Genomic DNA, 25,097 nt, shown 5'->3' with positions numbered 1-25,097 from the left:
AAAACTCTTATACCAGAAAATATTGTGGTTTTTAGACTCTTTCAAAGATGAAATATGAAAATTTAAATAAGCTCTAACTATATAAAGAATCTTCTGTAATCTCAATTAATATACAGTGGGATAGCTATACATATATTTACCATTGTTCTTCAATTTTTAAGCACCAGTCACTCTCCCGGATCCACTTTGGTTGGAAGATTATTCCTAATTCCACAGGTTCACTTAATGGCACATATTGACTGCAAATAATTACTTTATCCTTTTAAAAAAAATAATGTTCTTTTACTTAACTGCTACCCCACATTTCAGTTTAGTATCTTCTGAGCCAGCTCACAATTTTTAATCAACTGTAGCATCTGAAATAAGACTTTAAATATATGCAAGTAGTCTTTTAGGCTATACTTTCACACGTTTAAGGGGCACTGTGTGGATAATGCCTTTGGCCAAATGAAGCAGTAAGAAATGGTGTATTTATCTGAAAACCAGTGTCATATTATCCACACAGATGCCATCTACTTTAAGCAGCTCAGATAACATTTGAGACACAAGGTTGAGTGGTTCTGCTGATGGTTACTTAGCGTAAGGAAACCACCACAAAACTCCATTTCGTAACTGTTTCTGCAACAGTTTCATAATGAACTCGCTTGTGTGGCACACGAAAAGCTGCTGTTGCACTTCATTTAAAAAAAGCTGCCCACAGGCCATTTAATGGAGGATACAAAGGCTTTACAGCTTGTCCATTATAAATTTAAACACAGTGTTGAGCAAAGTGACCACTATGTATTTGCTTCAACATATTCAATGTGTTTCAGTAAGATGTTTTAACTATATATGAAAAATAGCTATAAAATACAGTGTTTCTTGTATGGTAGTCCTTCAGCAGTTCTTTTTAAAAAAAAAAAGGTTTTGAAAGTAAAGGCAATATACACATTTTTAAAAGCATTTCTACATCACAGTTTTGGGCTGTTTCATGTACATCAAACAAACATATTGGCCATATTTGCTCAGCACTGTAAATCAGAATTCAAGAGTTTGTATATGTCACCCAAACCCCATCAATTCCATATTTAATGAGAAAAACAGGATATAGCCAATACACAATTGTGAAACAAGGTATGTGTAATTTATGTTTGGCCCTGTGCTGCATTTTCCAATATGAAAAGCAATTAGTACTGATGCAGGTAAGATGGTCTGCGTTCGTGCTTTACTGGAAAAGATTTAAAGCCCTTATTCATCTGTTTGTGCTGGGAAGCCTGTTGTTGTGATTGCTGCTGTGGCGTGTAGGCAAAGTTAGAGGAAATTCCTGTTGCTGGAGCACAGTCGTTGGCTGCTGCCCACATGGGCGACTGCAGGATCTGCATCGTGTCGCTCCACTGGCTGACGGGGCTGCTCATAGGATACAAGGATGTGCTCTGACTGGGGAGCGTGTTTGTGACAGAGGATGTATGCTGCCAGGGTGCCTTCGGAGGCCAGGTTTTGGTTTTGTTATCCTGAGGAAACAAAATCAGTTGGGTTTGGGTTGAGGGGTGGGTGTGTTTGATTTTTGTTTTAATATCAAAACACTTCTGAGACAATAATTAAGACACCACCTTATCCCATCCTTAAGACACTTTCAGAAGATTAATTTAGGTTTGAAAGCAGCATTAATGCATATATATAGCACTCAATTCTTAAAATACTTTTCTATTGAAAAACCTTATTTACTTTCAGCACATTTGCCTGACACACAGTAGCCCCACTCTTAAGTCAAAATTTCTAGCAAGATGGGTAATAAATCCAGTGATACTTTAGTTTTCTCTGCCTAGACAATTAAAATTGACTCTGTTGCCTCTTAGCTTAACTTGGAATCTTTGGTTTTGTGATAATTTCTGCTACAAGGGAAAAATATAAGTGATTTCCAGTTTTAATATTTAAACTTGGTAACTGATAAAAGCATCTAGTACTATTTGGGTTTTAGCTGAGGTGAGCAATCTGGAGATGCAGGTGCTCTTCTAGTTGTTTTCCTAGTGTAAACCACCCCGAAATGCAAACAGGAAAAATGACTAAGCAAAGCCAGTTTCAGCTTACCTGATTACGGTCTTCTGCTGCAGAAAGAAGAGGTGGTGATGGTAGCGTACTAGGTTCCTGTTCACCACTACTGTGTTTTCTGCCCAAAAAAAAGGTGACATTTACTTTTTTTTTTTTTTTTTTTTAAAAATGAGTCACCCACCTTAATCTGCCACTGGCATATACCATTCTGGAGTTTCAGTCTGTCACACTAGCCTAGAACATGTACTGACATTTCATCTTGTTTCACAAATTTTTGCTCAGTAGAGGTAAAAGAAGCAATGCAGAAAGCAAGCCATTACTGAATACTGTCAGAGGCTTGACAGTGCAGTATTTATTTGAGCTACAGCTTCAGCAACATGCACACATTCTTGTGGAGGTGAAAGGAAGATGGGCTAGTCTTTTGCCCACTTTGAAGAAAGCTGCCAGAAATTGCCTTTTTTCTTCTGTTACCTGCTCTTGGTTTTTTTTCCCAAGTATCTTTTCTGAAATAACTTCACAGGCAAGACAAAAAACCAGTTGAGCACAGTGACTTACTGAGAAAGAATGTTATAACTTTGGTTTAAATTTGTGATATCAAATAGAACTTCTGAACTACCATTTATAAATAAATATCAAATAGAAGACCTCGACTACATGTGCATTCTCCAAGTTTTTTTCTTGTTTTGGGGGTTTTGGTTTGGTTTTTTTTGTGGGTGGGGTGTGGGTTTAGATTAAAGCAGAATCTTTTATACTTTCATCTGTCATCACCATGTTCCAATCATCAGGCCTCCATAGGTAAGCAGTCCTTCACAGGTCAGCTTTAGAATGCTCAACCCTTTTGCCTTCTCTTACTGTATAGTTTTAGCTATGGTATTTTGTCAGGCCCTTGCCTGCAGAATGTTTTTCTTCCTAAAAGTAATGTAAGACAGCACTACTGTTACTTCAGCTGCAGTTTTTATTTAATGAAGCACACTTTGGAAACTTCCTTCTGCTCTTCTCTTCAGAGCACTACATAAAGTAGACTTTTGCTCTTCTTGCTCCATGAATCACTCCGTGATCAATCTCTAGATATCTGGTGGCTTGGCAGATAAATTCACCCATTATATACTTACTGTGTTTTCCTTCCCTTCTTTTTTTAAAAACACAAATAATTACTACTTTTTCTGTGACTGTTTATGAGATAGCTCTCTTCATTTCAATTTAGCATTTATTGAAGCTCAATTCCTGTCCCCTCTATATAAAGTCTTGGTAAGTGTGAAGAGTCAGAAAACAGCTCCTCTTTTGGTCGATTCCTTTCAAGCTGCTTGCCTTAGTCTCACTATTTTCAACTCCAGTATACTTCCTTTCTGGCAATGCATATAAAAGCTATCCAGGTATAATCTGCAGGAAACTGGCAGTACATCCACTTTTTCCTGTCACCAAAAAGCAGATAGGCAATCTTGTATCTAAATGTATTGACTCTGAATTATTCTGTGATCTAAACAAAAATAGAATATTTGGCCACAGAACTCACTTATTTTTAGAAAAGGCTCTGACAACTAGTTTGAAAATGATCCCAGATTGGAATCGGGCTGGTATTCATGCTTCATCTTGTGCCTTTTATTATTGTCTTAACTACCGTCTACTATGGAATCACTGAGGTTCCAAAGATACCCAGCTTCCAGCCCTTTAGAAAAGCAGAAAACAATTGTAATTCATACTACTACTTGTAAGTAGATTGTTCATAAATGAAAATCCTGGGTTAGTTTTTAAGTTACTACGCTTATTTATGAATGCAATTAAGCCTCCTCTTCATACTATCAGAAATAAAGGACTAAATAGGCATGTATTTATGACTACTAAAATGGCTGTGGCAGGCAAGGTGAGACAAGTCTGCACATTATCAGCAGTATTTCTTGAGTGCCACAAAGTTGCACTAGAAGCCAGGAAATAGGAACTTGCTGGCATCAAAATGCACATTATGGGCAGGACAAAGCTGCAGTGAAGTACACAGTTTAGAAAACCAATTCAAAAATGATCTCTAACACCTCAGTAGTTTAGAAAGAAGTGGCATCCAAAATAGATTATCTGAGAAAAGGGAAAGCATCAGATCTTTTCTAGACATACTGAACTTCAGCTAACAACTGGCTATTTGCACAGATGCTGGTTTGTATGAGATGACAGCTACTAACAGAACTCAGTTTGGGAATCCCTAGCATTAAAGTCAGATACACCATACACTGATCCATATCATCAGTGTAGTACACAAACTGACCTTTGTATAAGGTCATCTAATCAGCAGGAATTTCCTTTGTGTGGCTACTCAAATGAAATTATCAATAAAAAAGAATCTTATGAAGCAGTATGTATTTCTGTCCATTTTGCTCACCTTCTCTGCTTTACAGCAGCAACAAGGTCTGGCCCTGAGAACATGGAGAACAAACTGTCTCCATTAGCTGAGGAGGTCTCATCACTTGAGCTGGCAGAGTCTCCTTGAGTACCAGACCAGCTATTTGTCACATCACTGCAAGACAAGAAGTTGTATTAGTCCTTGTATTTATAGAGCCTGGCCCAGACTGTATGCCCTAGTTAGTTAGGCTGAATCTTTGTCACAGGTGATACCTCAAAGCACAAAGAAATTTCAATACTTTGTAGAATATACCAGTAATACCGACATCAACTGCTCTGTCTGTTACAGTCACTTTATATATATTTTAATTTACATAATTATTTTAGTAAAAGTGCCTCTCCTGGTCAGGAAGGAGAAACAAGTGATGATTCATTTTGGAATCTCTAAGCACTTGACTTATTCATTGCAAAACTGAGCTAGAACACATACTTGTCCTACTGGTTTTAAGCTAGCTTGAGTCACAGCTATTACATTATGGACAGATGGACAGAGGATCTTGAAACACTTTTGTAATGAATAGTTATGATTTGGAAGAGACTAAGAACTGCTAACATACTAGCTGTCAGGTACCGGCCTTATGTAGCAAGATTAATTGGCTACAATCTGCAAAGCTGAAATCAGTCAAGTACTGCAACTTTGATAGCATCACTTTTCATCAAAACTAGGTCTTAAAGGTTTTCAAAATACTGAAAGAAAACCATTCTGAATGAACCTGTGCTATAAATTCCTTATTTCCTCTGTTGAAGTCAAAGTCAGTATATATTCCACTCTGAAGACGACAAACAAATGTCATCACTTCAGTATCAGCAAAGCGGGAAGGGCTCCAATTTCTCACTCTTGACATAATGAAGTGCAGCTTTCACAGGTGCAGCAGCAATTGGAAAAAAACACTCAGTATTCCCACATTCTGCCAAGTTTGAGTGTAAAATAGACTCACACACAATAAAAATACATAGCCTGTCCAAGCTCTTACCCTTCTGTGAAATACTCAGGAAAGGGCCAGGTTTTATGAGGATCATCAGGAAGAGGCCAGTTGCTACGTGTGTTGCTTGGACGACGGACATGCTGTGCTTGCCTTTTTTGTTGCATAGCCTGGTTGACCCCAGCAACATAGCGGGCAAATTCTGGATCAGAGCCAACTGAATAAAAGAAACCAAGAAGTCAGTTGCTGACATTCAGCTATTTCTACTGCAATTATCCCCCTCATTTAATCCTTTAGGCTTGACCATACCCCACAACAGAAAGTAATTCCTTCACTGAATAAATGCCAGACAACAGTGGATACCTCTTCAGGGAGCAGTGAAGAACAGTGACTGGGAAATGTTTTAAAGAAGTAGATATGCACCATCATACTTGGTGGATAATAATTCTCACGTGGACGTACACCTGCCTCTTGCATTCCGTCAGGGAAATGAGTGTTTGTCACTATGATCATGTCTATACACTGAAAGGTCCAGTATCCCATCAGCAAACACTGACAAAGTAAAGCCCGTACATTTATGCAGGCTCAGAGGAAAAGAACATACCAATTATTATAGTTGATTCCAGATTGCAACATGATTTCCAGCTATGTTGTAATCCTGCTTACTTTGAGAAATCAGAATCTCAGACTGAACATACCAGAACATACAGCCCAGAAATTGCCTACTTCCTACAAAGCCTAGACAACAATTTCAGAAACATTCTGATCCTGACCTGCAAAGTATTTCAGAAGATTGATATTTACAGGAAAAAAAGCAGTAACTCTTAAAAATTCTTCCGTTCTTAAAGTGCTTTGTGTGTCCCAAGCATCTGAAAAGTGATCTGGTAAGTGATAAGCATGATCCTGAGCATACACAGCAAAAGCCTTAATCCACAAGTGTTTTAAATGCTCGATTGATCAGAACAAATAATTCATGTATTAAAAAGAATGCTGTTACAAGTCAGTGTAATTGAGTTTCCACAGCTTCTATTTCTTTTTGCCTCCCCCCTGCTCCCCTGAGGGAAAACTTTGCAATCTGACTGGATTTATAGAAAATGTCTAGACTACATGAATAGTAATTGCAGCAGGAAGCACAGAGCTGCTGGCTTGCTGGTCTCAGTTTTAAATTAAGAGTGAAGACTGAAGAGCATCCAACAAGTATGCACAGCTCAGAAAGCAGAAATCAGTCTTCCATGTGACGGCTTCGCCACATTCAATTCAATTCAGCATTCGGAAGAAAAGTTTCCTTGTTTTCATTTGGCACATTCAGAAAAGAGCTCCACAACATTTTGTTGGATGAAAATTAAAACAACAGTGAAGAAAATAACTTTGCTTCTATACATTCTTTATTATATAAGCAAGGGACAGAGCTATCTGGCAGCTGTACAGAAACAAGATATTCCCACTAATACTTGTTTTCTCTGAGAAACATCTTTGTCAATTTAAGATGAGGCTGGAAGCTAGACAAATCCTCAGATCTAAGGATAGATTCTAGGTAGCTTCTGAAGGGTGTCCAGGGTTTTTTTTGTGTGGATAGCATTGTTAAGTTACTGTTATATTCAAAGTAGCAACTTGTGTTAATTTTTACCTCAATAAAAACATATCTGGTAAACAGCTTTTTTATCAGATATGTTTTTGACTTCGTTCTTTCACATCTGTGAAAGTAATTCAAAAGACCTGGAGGTATCAACATTCTTTCTACTAGTTCTTACTGCAACATTCCTTCATCAAGTTCTTATACATGACAGAAGTACTGCAAAATACATTTTTCATATCTAGTTAAGCCTTTGACATGAAAAGCCATCAATTTTATAAATTCTTAATTAGCAGATTTGCATCTGAAAAGAGCCATAATTTTCAGGCTTTAAAAATATTTATCAAAACAGTAATGCCATTTATTTCAAATGACAAATGTACAAAGTCTTAAGAAAGTCTGGAAATGGGAGTGTGTTTTGTATTTTAAAGCTTTCTGTACTACACTAACTGGAGCTTAAAGTGAAAATTCCTACCTCACAGCTCAACTGGGCAAGTTATATGAAGAAAATTTAACTTTCCAATGGAAAAATTTGATTGGGAGGCTTTTTGTTTGGTTTTGTTTTTTTAAACCCTAGATCTGTGGAAAATACTGTTTACTTATCATTTCAACTTTAGAAACATATATCTTAATCCACAGAGCACAATTTATCAACTTGAATAAGTAATCTTTTCAGAGTATCACTTTGAAAGTCCTTGATATTCATCATATCAAATGGAACAAAACAAGTAGCTTTATGTAGATCAAAAGGAAAATGCTACAGAAATATAATGGATTCAAAATGCTCAAAATGCCAGTCCTCTGTATGCACGCATTTTCTTCCGTACACATACGTGTATTTGGTGCTTGGTGAAAATCATTTTATCCCTCCTTAAAGGTTGTGAAAATCCTTAAGTATGTTTAAATAAGATGATGCTAATTCAGACTTATAATTGTTAAGAAGCTTTTGTTAACATAACTATGATGTCTATTTTTGCCTTATAAACACTAATTTATCAACTAAGCTGACAAAATAACTATCAAAGTTATGAGTCAAATGAGCTGGTTTCTGAGACTCCTACACAGTCCTAACACACGCGCGTGCAAAGGAGCGCGGCAAACGGATGCATGGTTTGATAAAAGGTTTCCCTGTTAGATCTAGTGCTGCCTCCCTCCAGGCAGTTTTCATAAATGCATACCACAAAGTTTCTGTAGCTGTGTTCCAGCCCAACAGAAATTACGAGATAATAGATTTGGAAATTGTTCTTAGTACTATCAGAAGACTTCATTCATCTCTTAGACTCCAGTCAATTTCATAGTCTTTAGTTATTTGCTTATGGCTATAAAATTTTATCTCACTTCATCTTTGACAATAATCCCTCTACATTTACAATTTATTAGTGATTCAAACACATCTGGCAGGCCACATGGCACTTGCTCTTTAGTCTCTAATCCTTCAGCACCCAAGCTTTTCACTGCAGAACAGCTGTAGAACAGGAACCAGTATGACTCCCATGGAATTGCACAATAATGGAGGGGAAATGCAGGGATATGGAAAAGCTGCAATCCGGCTGCATCTCCAGACTGCAAGACTGGTGAAGAGCAGGAAGGAACATTTTGGGGAGAGGGAAAATACGTAAGTTCAAGAGCTTGGCTTTAAACAACTCTACACATTAACAACAGGAGGAACACCATCTGTAAGTATCTCTTTCAGTACTTTGATGTGGTCCGTGTAGGAAAGGTTAGAACTACTACAACAGGGACAAGAAACTAGGAATTTGTTCCCATTCTTATTTAATTAATGAAAGTTGCTTGCATTTTAGTTCATCTTCTGTTAAAAAAGAAAAAAGGCATACATATAAATACCTGCTTGCCTCTGTAAGCACCCTTAGCATCTGGTGGATAGCACTAGGAAATGACAGTTATTGCTAGCAATATTGAACAGTATTCTTCGTAAAAGGACCCTTATAAAAAGCATAATAAAGGAAAAGACACACACCTGCAGGGTCAAAAGGCAGGATTTCTCCCAACATCCCAAACACTCCATCAGTTTGGTCACGATTTGGCCATGTGTTGTTTCTAGGTCCTTGTGGTTTCTGTCCTAACATCTCTGACATCATATTGTCCATATAGCTGCTGACAAGACCCAAGCTGTACAAATCAGAGCTTAAATCTGAAAAACCAGGATTGTTCCACTGGTTTATATGAGACAATCCAGCTCCGACAGCTTGGGCTGGCTGCTGTGAAGAATTAGTCAGCCATTTGGCAGGTACACGTTGCTGTGGTCCAATAGGTTGAAGCAAGTGTTGGTAATACTGCATCTGCTGCTGCTGCTGCTGCTTTTGTGACTGCTGTTGCTGCGACAAGCCTTGCTGAGAAGGATGCAGTGGCGTGTGAGAGACGGACTGCGGTTGCTGTTGTACTGTTCCTGATTTTTGTTCTGTTGCTGTAGAGGATGCAACAGAGTTCCTTCTTTTCACCATTGGAGAAGTCTGCTGGGATTTGCCCATGTTAAAACCAGACAAAAAATCTATGACATCCTGCATTTCTTGGTCAGTTGGTAAATTCATACCTTTGTCATCCTTGCCATCATCCAGTTTGAAGAAGTTGTCCCGTCTTTCAACTAGAAACCCATTCACTAGCTGATTATTTGTGCTCTGAATTGACTGCAGGGGATCTGTGGTCCTAGGAAAGTTACCAATGTTCAAGATGCTTTGTAACCGTGCATCTATGTTAGTGGGCATTTTAGCTTTCTCCTCTGAGTTGGAACTTATGAACACATTTTTAGAAGGTGTATTGGGGATTGAATAACTTCCAGTATTACTTGTACTGGTGCAGGAAGTTTTTTTTGTAAACCGTGAAGTCAGTTTTGAGAATGTCTTTTGTAGACCACCTGAAGATTTGCTTCCATTTCCGGATGGCATGTCAACTTGATTCCCAAAGTCTGAAATTTCACGCTGTAATTGGATCTGAATACAAGGCAAAGCTTGCTCCCTGAATCAACAAAAACACATATATCAAACCACCTAATACATAATTGAGTTTATACTTTGGAGGAAAACATTTATTTGGGTAATAGCTAGTGGAAGAAATAAAACCAAAGATTGCCAAGTTCATCAGCTACTTCTTACAGTAAAAATGCAAATTATTACTAGTATTTGCAATAGCGTTAACTACTTCCCATTCCTTAAGAAATTTTAATTGTATTTCAAGACCTAAATGGAGACTAATTTAATATAAATCAAGTATTTTTGTAAGAGAGAAACAAATACTTTTGAACACTTGGATAAGCTGCTGGTTTGGTTTTAAAAAGACTGATGTATCTCTGTATGTACTCACAAGGTAACTACGTATATTACCAATTTCTTGCTCTCAGTTTGACCACTACTTTCCCTTTCTGATGAACCAGTACTATCAAATTCCTCAGTACAGATCTTTCAACAATGATGGCTTTGTTTAAACTAGAAAAGCAGAGCATGAGGCCCAACAAGACATGTACCTTCCTTCCTTCCACCTGTGTATGTCAAACACAGCAGTATAGAGCACATCTACTAGTCCCAAAGTCTTCTCTGGATCCAGACTCCTCTGTAGCAAAGACATTGTTGCTGGATCTTCTTTCAGACACCTGTAACCATTAAGTTAAACTTAAAAAAAATCAAAATTACATTAAACAATTTTACCATACTAGTGAGATAACGAAAGGCCAACTGATGCACTACTACTGCTCCTACAGAGGTACAACTAGTAAAGGCAGCATAATGTAAGAATGCCTGAGGGCTCCTAAAGACTATGCCTGCAGCCCCAGTTTCTTTCTACTGTTCAACAGACAACTAATGTAACTGTAAAATTAAGACTTATATAGTTTATTTTTAAATCATGATTAATGATTAGCTCTTCAGCTGAGCCAGCATAAATTCAGGCACAAAGGCAAGAAATAACACATGCACAAAGCCCGTTTCTGGAAAATGGCAAGAGCACTCAACAAACCTGACACAAGACACCGTGCATGGGTGCACTCTGGAGTCCAACGCTAACACCCTGACAGACTCCATGTGGAAAATGATTCAGCATATCCAACAGTCTGGGGAAGATTTTACTGAGCTGTGAAGATGCAGGATTAGTGAATTCTCCTCATTAATGGGACAGAATTAGGACTGAATTTGAGGTGAAATCAGAAAAATCCAAACATTAGGACATTTGTCAAGTCCTTAACGAGCCCCACCAGCAGACACGAGGCACTCTCACTGTGTGTCAGCAGGCGGAGCTCTTCCAGAGCGCACAAAGCCTGGCTCAAAACACTGCACTATTTTAGTTCTTTCATAATACAGCAATTTACATAAAGAGAACAGAGAATCCAGTTAATACCCTATAGAGGAATTAGATGTGTTTGGGTAAACAGACTATCAGTTGACTCGTACTTCTGGCCATAGGGTTGGTACCATTAGTAACAGGCCATCTCACTAAGGATTCAGATGAATGAACCGTTTTGTACTGAAATTCTTAACACTCAGTACTCCAATGTAAGAGAGAAAGGAAGTGTTCTAATTCCAAATAATTGTTCCAAAAGGGAAGAAGTCCTCACCTAAACTGCAGATTAATCCTATTGTTCTAGGCAGTCAATTAAACTGGTAGGAATAGCGTCTTGTGGACCAGAGTTCTGCGGTTCATGACAGCGCTTAAACAACAGCTCAGTGAAGAAAGAGCTAAAGCTCACATATTAACCTCATCTAATTCCTGGCCTTCCTGAGGTAACAGCTGTGAAGACCTGCCAGGGAGGAGCATAACAGGAATAGTATTGGACTTTTAATTGTTTTTTTTAAAAAAACCTCCTCTTTCATCATCAAGCTTTTACTTTTTCTTTAAAGGAACATTTTAGTGCCCCAGCACTACCTCTCTTCTATTGACTCCAGAGGCAGCACTAGTACAAAGACAACTGTCAGTCCATCAGGAACGGTGGTATTCAAACAGTTCCAAGGTAACGGAACTTAAGGAAGATATGCGTAGTATTCTCTCTTCCATTTGTACTGCAATATTCTTCCCTATATATTTCAGTCATAGCTATTAGTATAATCTGCAACACAGTATTTTTATTTACCAAGTTGATGGAACTTGCACCACGATTCTGGATCCTTCTAAACTTATCTGAGGAGCATAGGCTTCTTTATTTTCAATCTGTGCCGTATCCACAACCACCTAGCAAATAAAATTAAAAGGAAAATTATTTTAAGAATTAGTTCTAGTTATCACCCCTGTAGTTAAGATGCAATAGTCTCACCTCCCTGCCACAATACAGGTGCAAAAAACAACCAGATAAAAACAAATCAACTCACAAAATCAATGTAAGTTGATTTCTGTTTTAATATCTAAAAATAAAGAATGTAAACTTATTAGTTTAATACAGTAAACTATATTTTAAGGACTTAAGTCTTCTCAGTTACATACTGCAGTTATGCATTACTATGTAGTTACCAACTGCTTTACCTAAGAGCTGGTAATTATCAATGGCTTCATATAACAGCCCTTACATTCGAGAGGTTTGGCACTATTACTACTTTAATAGCTCCCAAACACCTATTTATCAAAATACTTTAAATAATTTAACTGCAGTGCATGGTATGAAATAGACAAGTAGTATTTAGTCTGAAACTCTTCACACAGCTCACAACTCTTAACACCCCCTCCTCCTTTTAAGGTTATAAATTCCCACACCAACATTTCTCTATTCTACCTAATGGAACCTCACTATTATTAATTCCCTATTCTATAAAGAGAAAAAGAAGTGACTGTTCAATTTGTTGAATTCTGAGTCTTCTGTAAGACATCATGAAGATATATGGAAGACAAAAGTCTTGAAAATTAACCTTCTGTCATGAACCTTTCTTTTTATGGAACTGAGAAGGACTGGATTCACTTCAGCTTCATTTAAACTTTAATACCAGTGATAGTAAGTTCCATATTTGGTTTGTGCTTTTTGTTGTTGTCTAGTCTGCATGGGTTGGCCTTTTTGATCATTTCCATAATTTCCTATTTTGGTCATGCTGAACCAGCAGCTTTTTGGCAGCAATCAGCAGTTCTTGCTTCAGTGACTAACAGATTAGGTGTACCATTTATCCTTGAAATGGCAAAAGTCCTCTGGTACAAAAAAGCCAGTAATACCTCAAAGGATATTATTGGCTTTTTTGCAATCATCCTACACTGGTTCCACTTCTAACTGGTTGTCTACTACTGGTTATGAAGGAATCTGAAATCTGAATAATGCTGAGTGTCTCTCCTCTCTCTTGCTTTAACAAAACCATCCAATGACATTTGAACACAATTATTTTGCACCTGTTATTTTAGCATAAGGCCTTATTTTCCTCCAGTTGACTCTAAGCATTTGCCCAAGTTTATTCAAACTTGTAAAACACATCTAAGCCCAGTGACAAAACACCATGCTATTATCCACTTGTGAAAATACTTCTCATTTAATAACAGGGCAACTCCATTACTTTTTTCCTTGTATTTGTACCATTTTACTTTTATGTAATTTGGTAATCTGTGATTCAGCTATATTGCAATTATCATAGGGATAAGGAGAGATGAACTTAGGAGTGATTTTTCTCAACCCCCAAGAAAAATACTGTCAGCATCTCAGACCCGTAAGTCAGAACTAAAATTCTGATTTGCGCAGACCTAGATCACCTTCTGGTAGTGGTGCATGGTAGTGCTCATGGTCTGGGCTTTGTTAGGGGTGTTTCCCTCCTCCCCCATATCTTCATTTTTCCCTTTAAAAAAAGTTTTATGTTTCTCAATATTTGGTCAGAGTTACAACGTGGGATTTAAACATTACTAGGAAATTTAGTGCTTCTGCAATGCATGCTGGTTTTTGCTTCAGAAAGACCTACCAGCACAAAAAAAGATGGCTCGAGATTTAGTTAAACCTTTTCATGAATTTGCATGAGGCCAATTCAAATTTTTATTTCCACTCATCCTCTGAATTCAACTATTTTAATACACATTAATTTTACTCCAACACAGAGATTTCTTCAGCTGACCCAAATCCGAAGATACAATTCTTAATATATATGCTAACGTAAGACCTGCACTTTTAAAAGTTATTTCTTGTGTTAAAAAAACTGAAGCCTAAAATAACCAAGCAAACTAAGTCACATCTCATTGTGCTTTCTACTCTTAATGAGTTTCTTCTGAAAAGGCACATGGCAAGACAGGCTAAAGATAGCGAGACTCAAGTAATGTTCATTTTTTAATTTGACATTTAAATTACAAATTTACACACAATTCTGAACTAATGCAGAGAGCTTAGTTTCTAAAAGCAGTAAACCAAAGACTATGTAATATTGTCCCATGATTCATTTATCTGAGTTCTACACAAAATAAACTTAAAATAAACACATTCTCCCTCCCCGCCTGGTAGGTCCTTAGAGGATAGCTTCCTGTGCATCAGACACCTATTGTTCTTGTTTTACAGGTGTTTCCTCTCTCGTCTCCACCCAAAGAATGCTTTAAAGCAGCAAATTACAATTTCTCATTACTGTATGAGGCTACATACAAGCATAATTGAATCTTGTAAAAAAAAATTATAGCACATAGTTTATAAAGAAAAACCTCAACCCTCACACCCTTCCAAATTATAGCAAATCAAAGTGAGAATGAATGGAGAGAAGGCTCGCAAGTATTTTGTCATGTGTACAGCTCATTACTGTGTCTTTGAAGATAGAAACCTGCTACTTTCAGAACCTGAGGTTCATGCAAAAATCTTTGGAGACATTCATGATTCAACACAAGTAATAGTCCTTATATCAGCACTGTCATTTGAGAGAACGTAGAAGTTGTATGCTGACAACTCTCCAAATGCTATGATAAACCTGAAGAATATCAGCACTTAAATTACCAGCAGGTCTAACCAGTTATGTCTAGACTGAGGGACACCAGATTTCCAGACTCCTGAGTCCAACCGTGCCTTGGGCCACTCCCCAAATCTCATCATGGCAGGACTTGGGTGTGCACAACCCTGAAACCCCCTGGAAAGGAAGTGGTGGGAGGTGCAGCATTCTCCAAGGCATTCCTCATCTAGACACTCAGGAGCCAACAACTCCTCCCGAGTTACGGCACACTTCCATAGGGCTGCTGAGAAACAGTTTCTTTCTTGGCCTCATATCCCGTACTTTGTTGCTGACTCCCAGCACCCTACCACGAACTATGGCAGGTGAAGACAAAAATCCCACTTAACCATATCCTTTTTACTAGTTCTTCTTGTATTAATTAATATTCAGTATGTATTTTCCGTGAAAACACCTAAGTAGAAATTTGATCAATCCTACTATTCCACAGTTACTTTCCCTGCGAAGATACCGCCGCCTTCTTATGCCTCCCTGTAAAACTTCCTTATGCAAAGTGGTTAATGCACTACCTTCTTACAGGTCTTCTTTACATGAAGAACCAGTTCAATTCCAGCATGATTTGAACCCACTTGTTTAACAGATACTTAATATTAAGAGAATATCTAATATGAAAGGAAGGCTAAAGTAGAAATATCTGACAAATGTATTACTTACAATTTGTCATCCACCATTATTGGAGAATCTATTAACCGTACCAAAAAACATATGGTTTAATGAACTAGGATGGAAAGTCACTTCAGCTGTGCTATTTGTTTGAAAAATGTAATATTTATAAAGTATGTAGCAATAAGGATCCTTTCATCAAAAATTACAATTAGTTACAAAGTCCTGATGGCCTGCCATCACCTTGAACAAATACCAGTATATCAATCAACAAGCAGCATTTAGCTCATTGCAGGCTAAAGATGATTCAGAGAATACCTGACAGAAACTACCATAGGCTACAGTGTACCTTTATGCTTGCACTTCCTTCCTATCCTATTGCATTGTTGCCCCCATTTTATTTGTCCAGTCAAATGAAGACTCACCGTAGTCCAAAAAACCTATGTGTCATGAATTATTAAATTTTAATAAATGAATTTATTAAATGAAGAGATTACAGCAATTAGTTATGGGAGCACAAATGCATTTTTTTATCAGAGTATGTTCCAAGCATCTATTTTTAGCAACTGCTTAGATACCATAAAATCCATGGGATTTGTTTCTAAAGAACACATATGTCTACAGCAAAGTATTTTATTAGTCCTCTGTTGGAGATGTCAGCTAGCATTACTTGGTGCAGAGGACTTCCTGGTTTATGGTGGGCAGGAAACCCAGCTTCCATTCAAAGCAAAGAGGAAGTGGAAAAAAGGCAGTTTTTAAAGCTAATCTACGAGAAGTGGGGGGAGGGGTGATGGTTTTTAATACGGTCATCTATAGATTTGAAAATCTTTCTATTTCACTATGAATTAGAAGTTTCATTTCTTATGTGCTCTCTAATAACGTAGACTATGAAGTACACTGTACATTCTCCTGATATCATCTACAAACTTGCATTCTACAAAGATAGATTTTGCTCCTAAATCAGGTTATCTGCAGTGTTAAAAATGGAGAAACACAAAGTAAGACACTGGAAATTAATTTCCAAACTCTTTCAAATGTCTAGTTTCAGTTCAGGATGTTTCAGTAGCCCTTTTTTGCTAAGCCTATTCATAGTCACTTACCAGTCCAGCTTGGCCAAATAACAATTGTACAGCAGTTTTGCAGGCTCCTCGCCAAGTGGAAGGGCAAACCTGATTTAGTACTTCAGTAACAGGAGAGTCATCACGTGGTGTAAGTCCATTATGGCATCCAGCTTCCTTAATCAACTGCAGCATTGTGTGCTGGAAAGAAAAAATCATAACAATTTTGTCATACTAAACACACGATTCAGAAATGTTAACACCAACGCTTCCATATGTATTTATTGTTCTACACGTTTTTCAAACAACTATAATGTCTGTTACCTCTGAACAGTCTTGTATAACTAGAAGAGCTCAACTGCAGCACAGAAATATGGAAGACCGTCTCTGCTATTTGGAACACAATACTCCTCCAAAATCATAAAGAGTATTTTTGCTTATATTCTTGCAAAACGGTTTAATCAAAACTACAAAAAGCACTGCAAAGACAACAGAAAAGCAGTATTTTGAGCTGTGGATTGTTTCAACTCTTTCAGGAGTAATGAACTGGGCTTACCTAAAAAAGTGAAAGTGCTCATTAAAATTGCCCAGATTACTTCTGAATGGACTCTTCCCCATTCCTTTAGACTGAAAATACAATTAACTTCTCCACAATTTTAAATTATTATTTTATAAATTGATCAAAGTTTGTAAGACAACATTAAAAGGAGCTTTATTACAAAATATTTTTTTCAAGTACCTCCCTTAGCACTGGGCTGGGCCAGACTTATTTTGGCACCAAAAATTATAAAAGCTCTAAAGTGTGTCACCTGGTGGGTGCATCTGTAAGGGCTCGCTCCCCTCTGCACTTCTTGATACCTAACCCACCCATTTTCAAGAAGTTCACAGAAGCTTCATTACCTCTTAGACTCCTAAGCTTCTCTCAGACTGGACTGAATTTGCCCAGGTGGTTAAAACATTATCAGAAGCAGGCAGGCATGGACCTACAATGTTATCAACATCTTGTTTCCACAGGAAGTCAGGCTAAAAAGATGCACTTTTAAATACAAGTTTGGCACTGAACTTCTACTGCAGTTGTTCTCTGAATTTTAAGGACTTCTACTCTGATTTTTTTTTTCCCCCCCCCGTTCCCCCCCCCCTCTCCTTTTTCTCTTTCTTGTTTTCTTCTCTCCTGTGGTTAAATTCAGGGTTATTACCGTTTTCAGCTTCAGGTTTTCTGCTGCAGACTCATTAAAGGATATTCCTTTCAGAAAATGCGATCCTATCTGAACAGGTACAGTGGGCAATTCACACTGAATTGGCTGGGGTGGAGTCTGTCTCCTTCCTGTTTGCTGGGCTTCAGCTTCACTGCAACAGCCCTGAAATATAAAAGAACAGATCAGTTAAAAGAAATGAAGACATTAGAGAATCTTAATGAGTCCGATTTTTTTTTTTTTTTTTAAATAGTTATTCTCAAGGTGAGGAGGGATGAAAGAGAGCAGGTTTAGCAGATCCTACCTGAAGACTTGCTTCAATAGCTTTTGGGTTCAAGTGGAAACCAGCCTTCATTGCATATTCACAGTGGCCTAAACTCTCCAAAGCCACTTTGTAAGCCTGACATTGAACAAAAAGTTGAGATGGAGCAGGCATATCAGCAAGTAAAAGCAAGCATGCAGTCATTGTGTCTGGATACATATATAATAATTGTTACATAGATTTACCCTGCTCAGTTCTATGGCATACACACATTTATCATACAAGATCCCAATACTGTAATTCTCAAATACCTCATGGCTGCCAGTGAGATGTAATTCTGCAGTAACATACTCCTTCCCTATTTCATTCCTGGGCCCACTGACTGTACTACACACTCATGAGAGCAGCAGACTTTAAAAACTCACCTGCAAAGCACTGTCAATTTTCATGTTTAACTCTTTGAGCTGATGTTCAGGGATTGCAACACTCTGTGAGCAGAAAAGTTGCTGAACTTCAATTCCTGCCAAACATCCATCACAGCCTCTTTCTCGCAATCGAGATGTGGCCTGTAATGTAAAATAAGGATCCAGGGTAAAAAGGTTCAACATTAAACAAGGTCAAGCTTAATTAAATTTTTTTAAAAAGAGCAAACCCACCCCATAGAGTTTAAAACATTATAAAGGAGATGAGAAGCAGCACCTGATGGAAAGGATCTAGACAAGATTATTTATTATAACTTATTAAACCTCTCCTGCTACTTTGGAAGTACAAATCTCATGTAATTTGTATGGCATATAGGTGTTGTCTAGCAACTTAATTCAACATTGTTTGTTGTTACTATTTCAGCTCCCTCTCAGGACTAAGGATCCTGTTACACAGGTCACATGATGACTGTGCTTACCAGAGGAGGGACTTATAAATTCAACGTAAAGGGTATTATTTGCCACAGAAACAGAAGATACATTTAATCATGTGTACAAACACTCCTGTGTACATAAGAAGATATAGTTCATAAAATCAAGGGTGATTACTGTGGTGCAATTTGAGAAGAGCCACACAAGGCTAAGGTCAACTTAGCACAGCAAGATAACAGCTTTATGTAAAATGATTTTGAAAAGTAAGAAATATGAAAAGCCAAATATCTCGTTTTAACTGTAGAATATTACACTACTGACCAGGGTAAAATAAACAGAAACCTACTCTCAACTGCATTTAAGGCCTCACGTATGGCTTATTTCTCAGTCTAGGAAGGAGTGTTGCTCTAAAGCAGGATGTTGAAACGGGATTTTTGGTACAATGCCAATGGTCACCTCATTGACACAAAATTAGAGCATTCTCCAAGTGAAAAAAATCTTAAAAAGGAAAAATAGTTTTGAGCCACTGACAAAGTATCATCTTAAACTTTATTCTGAAACAGCAGTGTATTCTCCTGCCAAAGAGGCTGATTTTATATGGAAATAATGGACTGCCTTCCACTCCACAAAGTAAAAATTTAGAAAGATTTCAGTATTTCAGATCTCCCTTTATCAAAATGACTTGTATATTAGTCTATCTACAGTTATAAGAGATTTTTTTTATTTACAGGGCACAGATTTTTCTTATGCTATCCTAAACCCCCACACAAATACTTCAGATTAGTTATTTTAGTCAATCGTAAAAATTGAGAAGTTTCTTCTATTGTTATTCTGGAATCTGTATTTTTTTCCTTCTCCTCTCCACATATGCTTAATAAAGGATTTGATTAGTGTAATACTTGTACTAAACTGTTTTAAAATACAGGTTTTATTAACAGAAATAGCTGAAGTGGGCCGTTATACGGAGATAAAAACAGAAAGTTCATGTCCCAGATTCCGCAAACCCAAGTTTAATTTTAAAAACATTTTAAACAAACTTGATAGCAATTGCAGGGTATTTCTAGAAATTGTGACACAGTTTTAAGAAACTAAGTATACTAAACATAAAATTAACTATTTTTATGCAAAAGACGTAAAGCCATACCAGGAATAGACCTGTTAACTATTATCTGTGATACACCTAAAGCACTCCCAAATCCCTATTTGATCCAGTGAAATAAATTTATGCTGTAGTAAAAATTACAATTCCTCTGCATTCATAGTTCTAAAGGTAACTTGCTTGCTTTCATATACCTTGCAGATGTTAGTTGATAAATGGAAACTTTGACAAGATTCCCAGTCAAGCTGATTAATGTGCCTGTGTGGGCTGTCAAATTAAGACTTCAAAAGCACATGGTCCAAGTTACTTGAACTTAAGGAAATCAGGCACTCAGTGTCTGAATCCATGCTGACCTATCCCTCTGCAGACTTCAACAGGGCAAGGGAAAGCAGAAAAGCTCAGAAAACTGTTTGCCTTTGTAAAGTACTTTTTTTGTCAGGATAAGTAAGGATTCCACAAATGGCAAGTGTTTGTGAAAATACAAGTCCAGAGAGTGGTACATCTAAGTAATACAATTAGCATTCCAGCAATTGATGGATCAAGCAACATCAAGCTTAACAGCATGAAGACAGAAGTGTTAAAAGTTACCATGAAGATTAAGTATAAAATAGAATTCATACTCAAAATGTAAGAGAAATAGACATTATCTAAATTATTTTTCATCAAGATTTTGCTGTTTTTAAACGACTTGTTACATGTCGCCTTGTCTGCCAAACCACATTTGAACATTATTAATTTGTTACTAGTAACAAAAAGCTGTTTCCACTGTTTGTGCACTCCTTACATACAAACACATCACAAAGAACACTTTACACAGGGCAAAGACAGTATAATCACCATACATGTAAAAAAATGTAGCATGTCTTTAAAATCAGAACTTTTCTTCCTTTATTAGGGCATCCAGCCTGAATTTAGGTTTCACTAAACATACAACATTTTACTAAATATAGTGTCACTACAGCAAGAACTCCATACCTCTGCTGCTCCTCTCCATGATCTTATTGCATCTTCTAGCTCATTTGTGGGACTTAAGTTTGAGGCTCCAGCCCCACTCACATTCTTTCTCTCCTGAGCTACAGCTTCAGCAAAGCAAGAGTGTGCCACTGGCTGGACCTTCTGCAAAGCCTGTGACAGGAACTGGAAGTGGACCTGCATCACTGTCAAGAAACATCGCCCAAGTACCTGTGGGAGAAGAAACAAACCAGTTTCAAGCAAATAGAAGATTTCACAGAAGCTTCTCTTCTTCCTTTTTGTTCAGTGTTTGGGGTAAGGAACTAAGTTAAACTCAGACTGTTTTTTATTAAAATAACGCTTCAGTAACACATGATAATTAAACATTTACTTAAAATAAGGTAGACCGTGACTAAGCATTAGTTTCTATGAATTAAGGGGAGATCAAACTGATTCCATGTCATTTTTACTTCTGCACTGAAGTTATTGTTATTTGAAGAATGAAAAGCTTGTTAAATTACTTAGCAATATCAAGCACATGAAACAATACAAAAATGGGAGTAGCATATTATCAGAAGAACAAATTCAACAGCAAAACCCACTGGTGCACAGACCTAGCTGAATTTATGCTAAAAACCCAAACCAACAATCTGAATAATTTTAAAACATTATCAAAGAAAGCAGAACAGCTTAATCCAGCAGTTTATCTTCCAAGCAGAGCAATAATGGGTAATAAGCATTAAAAACATTTTGCCACATAATACAGTGGCAACAGTGCCATTTTTAGAACATAGCAGTGACTGCAGAAGGCATGCACAAAGTTGCAGCCCTGTCACTTGCATTGTCTGACAGGAACTAACTGCTAGCGCTGGCACAAATCCTCTCTTCAGAATATTTCACTGAAATGGGTCATGTAATACTCGGAAAGTGTGAGGAAAGGCAGGGAAGTGAAGGGCTGCTGGTCCCTCCCCATACTCACTGGCCTGAGGGAAACACCAGCACTGTGCCGGGGAAGGGGTGTCCACCTCTGCCAGCCAGAGCTGGGCTTCCGTCCTGAACCTCTGCCCCCTCTCAGTCCCCATCCCCCATTTATCTCCCTCTCCCATACCAATGATAATGAGAATCATGACCAAAGACAAATGTATGCCTCAGTTACTACAAGCAAAACAAAACAGGCCACACAAACTGATTATTTAGGTGCAGCCACCACACGTGGAAGAACAGACAGTGCAACCACCCAGGACAACCTGGAGAGCAAAGCAGCACGAGCAGGAGTGCTCCGTCTACCTTCAGTGCCACGCTCTCCTACGCAGACGAAAGCTTACAACAAAGCCTAACTAGAACACAGCAGAGAAGCAAGTATTTTCCACAGAAAGTATTTAAAAACTATGCAAAGTGTTTTGTTTCTTTTATGGAGTTTGTCACACAAAGTGGTTTAAAAATGTATATTTGACTTTGATTTATTAAAAAAGACTCAACTTGAATTCCATTTTAGGAATAATTCATTAAAATACACAGATAATGTACAAAGCCATCATGCCTTGGAGCAAATAAATCATCTGGCTTATTTTCAGCTACATTCTTCTGGAATAAAAATATTCAGACACAATGATCTTACTGGCAAGACTGTGTAGTCACACGAACAGTTATATGCATTAACTATCTACTTCAGAAGAACCAGTGGTGGCAATGCTTTTTTCCATTGCATCCGGGCTCCTTTTGACATTCCATTCTGGTTCAATCACTTCCCTTCTTTGTACAAGGCATAAAATTAAAACATTTTTGGTACTTTGACTGACCTCTGAAAGTGGAGTTTGCCTTATTAAAAAAGCAGTCAGCAAATGATAAAATGAGTAAAACTCCCAACCTTCCTGGCTACAAGATTAGAAAGATTTATAAGAAAACTGCAGGAAAAGGCAACTGGTGATCTGAGTATTTCAGTATACGAACAATGCAGTTCTCAAGGGAAGAAGAAACTAGGACTCACTAGGAATTTCAAGCCGATTAAGTTTCAAAGAATATTTAAGGTACAGAGGTTGAAGTTTCCCCTGCCTGGGAATAATGCTCAAAATAAACAAATGATTTAGTTTTTAAGTGGCAGCACACAGCATTCCTAGTATAATTTACTGTGTTAAACAATGAAGATAAATAGTAACATCTGCTTTACTGAATTTCTATTTTCTTTGAAAAACAATCTATTTCTGTCTTCCTCAGAAATGGGTAAGGATGGTTTTAACTGCTTAAAATGAAATCCAAGTGGTGGCAGATTTTTGCACTGTTAAACACGCACTGCAGATGCCAAATTCACTTTGCTTTAAAGTTCACTTCTTAAGGCTTTTCTTCCAAAGAGCTGAAACTCTGTCCTAACTGTGGGAAAAAAGTACGACCACCACCAGTTTAACAAATAGAACCAGGGTTGGCCAGCACTTACTGAAGCCTGTAAAACAATATACTAAATCTCTGTTGCAAAATCTGGAGAAGACTATTAGTATAGATACGTGTTTCTTTTCAGAGCACCACCATCTCGTTTTTGAGTTTATTTTTCCCTACTTTCCCATGCAGAAGTGTCTGATGCTCCTGCTTTAGACCGTAATAAGAACAAACTAAAACCTAGAGACTATATAGTAATCAAAGATGAGCTGTCAACTAGTAAGTTTTTCTTGGTAGTGGTGGTGTTTTCTTAAACCATTTCTTAGTACCATTTCTATTGCGTATACGATGAGGTCTTCAGCTTGCAAACTTTTTGTCCCAAGAAATACAGCTCTAGCACCTATATTTCCCTAACCCATTACCAGGTAGGAGAGCTAGCTATCTCAGCAGCTGAGTAACCTTGCCTAATGGAATCTGTCTTCCTGTTCAGGCAAATGGGACTTTTTGGGGAGGTCTCAGTTCAGACTTCCTTGTCTCTGAAATAGGCGATGGGTTTAATCCAACTGGTTACATACAAACAGGAGCATCAGGCAGAGACACAGTGTTAGATTACTCTGTCCCATATTATCTTCCTAATGGGGGCACACAATCAACTCTGGAATATTTTGCTGGACAAAGTGCACACATAAAATTGTCAGATTTCACTGCTAAACAGTGCTGCCACGCAAATTCCCTGGCAAGCAAATCTGATACAACAGATTCTTTAAAACAGAATGCTACCACTAATAAAGTTAGCAAATAACCAGTGTCAGTCTTCCTGTATCTTCTTGATACAAACACTGACCTGAAGTTTGAAGTACCATTTTATGAGTAGAATTATTTTTCTTTTTTCCTTCCCTTTTTTTTTTTGCTATTTCCCTAAACAAACAAAATTCAAAAACCCAAAACAACATGCTTTTTCAGTGGTTTCCTAGTACTCCCATTTCCCTTAACGGAGTTCTTAATGGCTTTGAAAATGATAAGCCCTGTGTGCAACCTGTCCACCCACTGAAGAGACCAGATTAAAATAGCAATATAATGAAGTTAACAATGAGGTATGACTCAAACTGGTGTACCAGATTATGAAAGAATAGCCTTTCCCACATACTGCTGAAAGTGGGCAGAATATTATTCATTTTTACTATGTAGCAATGCCCTGCAGTTCAGAAGACTGATCTCATGACCAAAACACCTCAAAGGGAAGACACAATCCTGCTCATTGAAAAAGAGTTACCTCCAAGATAAACTAGATTCCAGCAGAAATTGCACCTTTACATCTACAGTATTATGGGACACGGGCAACCCAGCAGTCTCATTTCTGCTAACAGTCAATCTAAAAGCCCAGTAGTGATAATCTGATACTGACAACTACTAAAATGCTAACTATAATTTAGCAAAAACCAATTTGTGTTAAGCATTTTTAAAATAAAAAGCATCAATTAAAATGTAATACAAAATGTTTCTAAAGACAATGCTAGCAGATCTGAGAGCAGACCATGAGATTATAGACCAAGACAAGAGTACCACGGCGTTCCAAGCCATAGCATTTTCTACTGATTTGAAGCAGCTTTTGCTACTAACAGTTCCTCAACTCAGAAAAGTCTGAAGCCAATCCCTGCAGATCACAGGAATGATAATAATTTAAAAAAAATATTTAAATTGGGCTTTACAATGTTTGTTAAGGAAAGGCTACATTTGGTATTTACTCAGACATTTTTGTCCCACAAGCTTCTTGTTCAAAAATCTTCAGTTACTTTCTATACATAAAAGCCAAAAATTATCTCCATTTAATACAAAACAGAACACCCAAGTAAACACCCTGTGCCAATTCAGACTTCCCTTTTGTTTAGGAAGGCAACATGTGCATCTCTGTCAC

General features: G+C 37.6%; 1 protein-coding gene across 5 annotated transcripts in view; it reads right to left on the bottom strand.

Annotated features, from left to right (window-relative positions):
• Nucleotides 1-304: 304 nt before the first annotated feature.
• GARRE1 (granule associated Rac and RHOG effector 1) overlaps nucleotides 305-25,097 on the bottom strand; it is a 60,928-nt gene continuing 36,135 nt past the window's right edge. For all 5 annotated transcript variants that reach the window (XM_074839533.1, XM_074839535.1, XM_074839534.1 and 2 more), the window contains 12 exons: nucleotides 20,837-21,043; nucleotides 18,334-18,474; nucleotides 17,951-18,046; nucleotides 17,650-17,811; nucleotides 16,496-16,654; nucleotides 11,987-12,084; nucleotides 10,391-10,516; nucleotides 8,891-9,885; nucleotides 5,391-5,556; nucleotides 4,397-4,531; nucleotides 2,068-2,146; nucleotides 305-1,490 (listed from right to left, as the gene is read on the bottom strand). In XM_074839533.1, coding sequence (XP_074695634.1) covers nucleotides 1,167-1,490; nucleotides 2,068-2,146; nucleotides 4,397-4,531; nucleotides 5,391-5,556; nucleotides 8,891-9,885; nucleotides 10,391-10,516; nucleotides 11,987-12,084; nucleotides 16,496-16,654; nucleotides 17,650-17,811; nucleotides 17,951-18,046; nucleotides 18,334-18,474; nucleotides 20,837-21,043 — 2,688 coding nt within the window. In that variant the 3' untranslated portion in view covers nucleotides 305-1,166. The remainder of the gene's footprint in view (nucleotides 1,491-2,067; nucleotides 2,147-4,396; nucleotides 4,532-5,390; nucleotides 5,557-8,890; nucleotides 9,886-10,390; nucleotides 10,517-11,986; nucleotides 12,085-16,495; nucleotides 16,655-17,649; nucleotides 17,812-17,950; nucleotides 18,047-18,333; nucleotides 18,475-20,836; nucleotides 21,044-25,097) is intronic.

The sequence above is a fragment of the Strix aluco genome, chromosome 14, assembly GCF_031877795.1.
Source record: "Strix aluco isolate bStrAlu1 chromosome 14, bStrAlu1.hap1, whole genome shotgun sequence".
Taxonomy (NCBI): Eukaryota; Metazoa; Chordata; class Aves; order Strigiformes; family Strigidae; genus Strix; species Strix aluco.
Note: the sequence above shows the minus strand (reverse complement) of the source record. Positions and strands in the feature narration are given on the sequence as shown.